This window comes from Petaurus breviceps, unplaced genomic scaffold, assembly GCF_028583685.1.
Source record: "Petaurus breviceps papuanus isolate PSGF00001 unplaced genomic scaffold, PetGlider_PUasm1.0 90639, whole genome shotgun sequence".
Lineage (NCBI taxonomy): Eukaryota > Metazoa > Chordata > Mammalia > Diprotodontia > Petauridae > Petaurus > Petaurus breviceps.
Genome location: NW_027187296.1, coordinates 7,183,742 through 7,190,406, shown reverse-complemented (window position 1 = coordinate 7,190,406; position 6,665 = coordinate 7,183,742). Strand labels below are relative to the sequence as shown.

The 6,665-nt window shown below is 44.4% G+C and overlaps 1 protein-coding gene across 1 annotated transcript in view; it reads left to right on the top strand.

Moving 5' to 3' along the window:
- The first annotated feature begins 3,668 nt into the window (after nt 1–3,668).
- LOC138143492 (folate receptor alpha-like) overlaps nt 3,669–6,665 on the top strand; it is a 3,084-nt gene continuing 87 nt past the window's right edge. Inside the window, exons 1-3 of the mRNA XM_069064761.1 lie at nt 3,669–3,823; nt 5,431–5,619; nt 5,792–5,927. Of these exons, the coding sequence (XP_068920862.1) occupies nt 3,674–3,823; nt 5,431–5,619; nt 5,792–5,927 (475 nt within the window). The 5' untranslated portion in view covers nt 3,669–3,673. The remainder of the gene's footprint in view (nt 3,824–5,430; nt 5,620–5,791; nt 5,928–6,665) is intronic.

The following is a 6,665-nucleotide window of genomic DNA, read 5'->3' as shown; positions in this document are numbered from 1 at the left end:
GGGGTTTTTTATTTGTTGCTTTTCTGGTAGTTTTTTTTTTTAAGTTGCATGCCCAATTCATTGATCTGGTTTTTTTTTTCTTTTTTTGGTTGGTAAATGTGATGTACATTATATAAAATATAAATTTTCCCTTCAGGACTTTGAGGATCCTTTGAGATCATCCCCAGGTTAGAGGCCAGTTCTCTCTGGTTGACCAAGGCAAATTACTGCTAAACACTCAGGACTGGAGAAGTGGGTGGAGCTATAGGAACAATAGATTTTTGGTCAGTAGGGAATTTTGGATCAAAAATGACAGTTGGTCCTTGAGTGCCTCCCTTGCCTGGGGAGGAATTTATGATCTGGGTTTGGGGCAAGGTTTCTCTTCCTACCCCTCAAACCACCAAGCCTTAGTTAAGTCCAGAGCCAGGATTGGTATTTAAATTAGTTCTGGCTTTAATAAAAGGAAACTTCCCTTTAAAAGTCTTTGCTATTGTTTCCGGCTCCAGGCTTTCTTAGAATATCGGGAACCTAGAAGAGACAGGTAAGGTGGTGTAGACATTTTGTGGCTAAGGGAATTGGAAAGGCTGGGGACAGATAGAATAGGTGGGACAGGCTTTCTCTCCCCTCTCTATGTTTCTCTTCTTGGGCAAGCTCATTTGCCTCCACTCTAACGGCTCTTAAACCTTTGTCTCTCTGTCTGAGCCCCTCTCTCATCCCCTTGCATTCCTCTCTTCCTACTTGGCTCTCCTACTCTTCCCCTAAACCCTAGCCTTCTTGTCTTTTCTCTCCTTATCCACCACCTCAGACTTTCAGTTTAAATCAGCTCCTCAAATCATTCTCTTTCACAGACTTTTGAAGGCTGCCTTGATTTCTTGCTCAGAAAGATGAATTTGTGGTTTTCTCCTTTTTGTAGGGCATCATACAAATTCCTTTGCCTGGAACTCTAGACTGTGCAGCAATCTGGCTCTAGTAAACATTTCCCCAGCCATTTAAGCTGAGGGACTGTTCCCTAATCTCTCCTCCTGCACCTTTAGGTCTCTCTTTCAGGCTTTTTGTTATTATTCAGTTATGTCTGACTCTTTCTGACCCCATTTGGGGTTTTCTTGGCAACGATACTAGAATGGTTTGCCATTTCCTTCTCCAGCTAATTTTACAGAGGAGGAACTAAGGCAGACAGGGTTAATTGATTTGCCTAGGGTCACACTGTCTGAGGTAGGATTTGAACTCTGAAAGATGAGTCTTCTTGACTTAAAAGTCTGTCACTCTAGCCACTGAGCTACCTAGCTGCCCTCCCTTTTCCCTGGTCCATCCTTCCCTCACCCTAAAATCCTTATCTTCCTGCTATCTTTCTCAGGTGTTAGCTCCCCAAGGATTGAAAGTGATTTCTTGATTCCTTCTATATCTAAAAGGACTTTGCTTGGGTCTCTTCCTTGGTATTATTTAATGTTCTCTTGTAATAATATGATTGGCATACTTTTACTTAGCTCATTAATAATTATAACATCCAGCCTTTATATTTCACATTAAGGGATCCATTTGATGCCCACTCACATCAGTCTCATGGGGTAGGTGCTATTATAATCCCTATTTTACAGATGAATACACTTGTTAAGAAAGGTTAAATGATTTGCTAGTATTAAGTGTATGAGATTGGATTTGCAGGCAGATCTATCCACTGTAATACTTAGCTACTTCTATTAGACTAAGCTGTTTTAGGGCAAAGATTATAGTTTTTCAGCTTTATATCCTCAGCCAGAAGCATAGGTCCCCCAAGGCAGGTATTTAATAAGTGATTTTGGAATTAAATTTAATTCCTAATCTCATCACCCCATCAGCTTCCCCTCTCTTTGATGTAGTGAGGGGACATAGGGAAAAGAGAATAAGAATTTGTATATTGCCTAATATGTTACAGACACTTTACAAAATGTTTCATTTGATCCTTATAACAACCTTTGTACCTAGTTGTTAGTAGGCACTACTGTTTCCCATTTTACAGTTGAGGAAACAAGAGGGAGAAAGAGGTTTGGATCACATGCCTAATAATAGTATGAGGGTCTTCCTGATTAAAGACCCAGAGAGCTATCCAGTGTACCACACAGTTGTTTTATAGTCAAAGTTTAGGACATAAAATATAGAAAATAAGAGCAGGACAGAGTGTTGGAGCATAGAGTATGGAATTCCAGAGTTAAAAAAAGATATTAGAGACCATAAGTAGATAAGCACTGGCCTAGCTTGGGTTTGAGAACTCTGTCTTCTTTCCTTCCAGGGGAGGGCTGTACATCTTAATCTTTAGTTGCTTTGTCCCCTTAGCTCCCTACCACAGATTGTTAGAAACCAGTGCAGTGATCAAGGAGGGACTCTAAGGAGTGCTTGGGGTGAAGGGGCAGGGGTGGGGTGGTAGATCTGAGGAAAAAGCTCAGGGAAGGGAGGGGGGCTCTGGGAGATAAAATGGGGGAGCCCCTGCTGGAGGAAGGAGCTCCGTTTCTGATCCCCAATCTACCTTTCTTCTGGACATTACTAGCCATAAGACTCTCACCCTTTCCTGGTAGATCCCCATGCCAATTTGGAACAGTTTCCCTCAGGGAAATTGAAGCCTTTAGAGCTGGGGGTGGGGATAAGGAGGAGGAAAATCTCAAATTATACTTTTCCCAAGAGAGGCAGTGACATGCAGAGGGGGGAAAACTGACTCAGGTGGTTCAGGTTGTATTCCCATTTTTTTACTTGCTGTGTGACCTTGGGGAAGTCCTTTCCCCTCTTTGGCCTTCAGTTGCTTTAACTGTAGAATAAATGGATTGAACAAGATAATCTCTGAGGGCGTTTCTAGTTCTAATACTATACCTTCTTCAAGCTTCTCCTGCTCTTACATTAAACATTCTGAGGTACCTCTCAGTTCTCAATAGACCTATGGCTGTGTATTCAACCACAGTGCATCCTAGAGATGGAGTTAGAACCTAGGGTAGAGGATTTCTGGCACTTGTGGTTTACCCTCTATCCCAGAAGGCAATTTTGTTAGGTGTCTGTGCTGAAAGTGGGTCCAAATTTCTGGTTCAAGTAATGGTTGTGCCTGAGGATGAGGGTGGGGCAGACAGAATCCCTCTTGCTTGGGAAAAAAAGGGAGAAAAATCATGATTTTCTCTTCTTTCCTCCCTCTTCTCATAGTGGAAGGGCACTAGATCCTTTCCCCTTGATAAGGTGTCCAGAGGAGCAGAAAGTTTTGGTCAAAGGTCAGAGATACCCCTTTCAGGAAGACTCAAGTATCTAGGCTTCCTGCCCCACCCCACTCCAGATTCTGCTTTTTCCTCTCCTCCCTACCCTCTCCCATTCCCTTTTTTCCCCCTTAGCTAATTCCCTCCCCTACCCATCCCAATCACCTGAGACTCCTTCCCAAACTATGAGATTTTAACTTGGGACTTAAAAAAATGTTGATAACTATTTCAAAATAACTGATTTTTTTTAGTAATCCTATATATTTGATTTTATGACCAAAAAGGTCTGTGACTCTAAGGTTCAGACCTTAACTTTAGATAGATCCTAGATCCTCCCCACCCCCACCTCTAGTCCCCCTACCCATCATTGTGGGTACCTTTAGCCATGACTTTCCCTCCTCCTCCTTGTGTCACCCCCTCCTCTGCTTCCTGGTCCCATCCTCCCTCAGCCTCTAACTTCCTGTTTCCTTGGGCTCCAGGCCCCAGAGATGATGCCTCAACCAGGATGGGGATTGCTGTTCCTGAGCCTCATGGCCATGGCCCATGGGGTTCGGAAGGGTCATGATCTGCTCAATGTCTGCATGGATGCTAAACACCACAAGGCAGAGCCTGGTCCAGAAGATGGCCTTCATCAGCAGGTAACAGGCAGGGAGCAAACCTCCTGGGCCTAGGGGGACCACAGTGTGGAATTCTGAATGGGAGACCAGGCTGAGGTGTGGGCAAGAGGGAATTGCACTGCACATCCCTGGTTTAGGGACAAGAGTGTTCCTTATAATAGTTCTCTACTTGGGGGCAGCTAGATGGTGCAGTGAATAGAGCACCAGCCCTGGAGTCAGGAGGACCGGAGATCAAATCCGGCCTCAGACATTTAACACAAAACCTAGCCATGTGACCTTGGGCAAGTCACTTAACCCCAACTGCCCTCCAAAAAGCAAAAAAAAAAAAAAATTGATAATAGTTCCTTACTGTCAATTTGACAGTTAACAAAGTTTGTTCACAGCAGCAACATCCACCCAAGGAGGGAAGATAGTACATTTAGCAGATGAGGAAACTGAGGCTCAAGAGAGATGGAATGATAGGTTCAGAGTCAGATGGCTGGTAAGTATCATGCCGTGACTAATCTACATCTTAGGCAAACATTTCAGACCATGGATGTTTCATAGAATCCTAGGGGGTCAGCACTAGGAGTGATTTTCCCACCATTGCATTCAACAAATACTGTGAAGGCCCATGGTCTTGGGACTTAGAATATTGGGGGAAGATGTGACACATTGCCTGTTCAGAGCTTACCCTCAAAAGGAGAGAAAAGAGATAGGTAAATGAGTAAGTTAGGAAGAGGAGGAAGATAAGGGCAGGGGGAAACTCAGAGAAAGTACAATGAGAAATTTGAGGAGAAAGAAGATTTATATTTCTTTTTACCTGACAGTTTTTTAAATTAAATCTCATTTTTTAAAAATAAACAAAAGTGTATTTTGTCTCCACAATCCCACTGCTGGGAAAACAGCAAAAAGTCCAAAGTTCTCATAAGAAATATGAGTAATCAAGCAAAATACTCCTGTATTGGCCTTGTCTAGAAAAAATGTTTATTCTGCCGCCTTAGTCCTTCATTAGTTCTCTATAATTTGTGATTGCTATGTTCTAGGTGTCTAGGGTACAAAGAGAAAGCAAGATAATTCCTCCTCTCAAGTCTTAAGGTTGGTTGGTTGGTTGTTCTTAGTGCATGAAGACCAAAAGGACATCTCTATGTTGGGGTCAAGGTACAGGGTTTCTGACTGTGGCTGGTCAGACCAGTAGGAGCTCAGAAGGCCATACCACAGGTCAGGTACAGAGGGGACATGTATCCTATACAAGATACAAGAAGCATGTATTCTATGTGTAAACAGAGAGCAGCCGCAGCAACAACAATTAAAAGAAATTTGAAGAGGGAAAGAACATAGGAATGTCAAGGATAGGATAGCTACCCATTGGCTTGAATTTTTCAGGCCACCTTGGGTCAGAGTAGATTATGTCCAATGGCTCTGCCTTTGGGAGAGACAACATAATGTAATGGCTGAGGTCCTGGCCTCCTAGTCCTAAGGCTTGTGTTTGCTTCAGGTAGTGGCATTATAGATGGAAGGTTGGGTCAGTTATTCACCTCTCTAGATCTCCATTGTTGTGTGGAAAGCATTTGGTAAACCTTAAAGTGCTTTAGAAATAGGAGTTTCTGGCCAGCTCCTCAGCCCTCTTTGCCTTCCCTTCCCTCCAGTGTAGCCCATGGAAGAAAAATGCCTGCTGCACTGTAAACACAAACCATGGCGCCCACGAAGATACCTCTTACCTGTACCGGTTCAACTATAACCACTGTGGAAAGATGACCCCAGCCTGCAAACGCCATTTTATCCAGGACACTTGTCTCTATGAGTGCTCTCCCAACTTAGGACCCTGGATCCAGCCGGTTGGTAAATGAAGGGGAAACAAGATTTCTGCCCTTATCCATTAACACCCCTCTCTGCCTTCCCCTAGATAATATTCCACCTACATATTAAGTGAAAAGCACAGCTACTATGCTCAGAGAGATGTGCTAATGTTAAGAGGTTGAAAACTGATGTCCTCTGTCCCCAACCAAGGTGTCCTCAAGCTGGCGGAGGGAACGTATCCTGAATGTTCCCCTGTGCAGGGAGGACTGTAACCAGTGGTGGGAGGACTGCCAATCCTCATATACCTGCAAAGAGAACTGGCACAAAGGCTGGAACTGGACTTCAGGTGAGGCTCAGGCTACCCCTGAGGCTAGAGGGAGAGAGGGCCAGCGGCAAAGGGGAGGTGGGGAGGGTGCCTAGGGTAAGAGAGTGTAGACTGTACCTCCCTGCCTTTGCAGTGGGGAAGGGAGGTATGGGCTATGACTGTGGAACACTGCACATAAGGTCTTTTTGATGAATTGGTTAGTTCTGCAGAACTTTTGCACCCCGCCCCATTCAATTTTTTTTTCTTTTAATCTATGGCTCTTGGATGAGGGAGGAGTTTAAGAGATTTGGGGAAATGTGGTTGATATAAAAACAAGGTAAAGTAGAGGGTTAGGGTTAGAGTATGCAAAGTTGGGGCTAAAGGAACCCGGGGGAAAGCTTGAGTCGCAGGTTAGGGATTGGGATTTGCCATTAAATATAGGAACTTCAAAACATTTTGAGTAGAGAGGTAGGTAAGTGGGGACCTGGGGGAAGGACCAGAGGGTAGACAGAAGGCTGGCTACAATTTGGGCTTGAGCATCTGGGTTGAGGGACTGAGTGCATGGGATATGACAGCTGGGATGGGAGAGGCTGTAGACATTTAAGAGCTAGGGATCTGTGGCTCAGGATGAGGGCTGGGATCCAGAGTTGGTCATGTGGAGAAGGGAGCAGGAGAAGGCTGGAAGTTGGGGTGGAAGGCTGGTGGGGAGGTGGATACAGGGTTATGTGGGAGTCCAAAGGAATCAGGCTGATACTCTTCATTTCCATTCCACAGGGATTA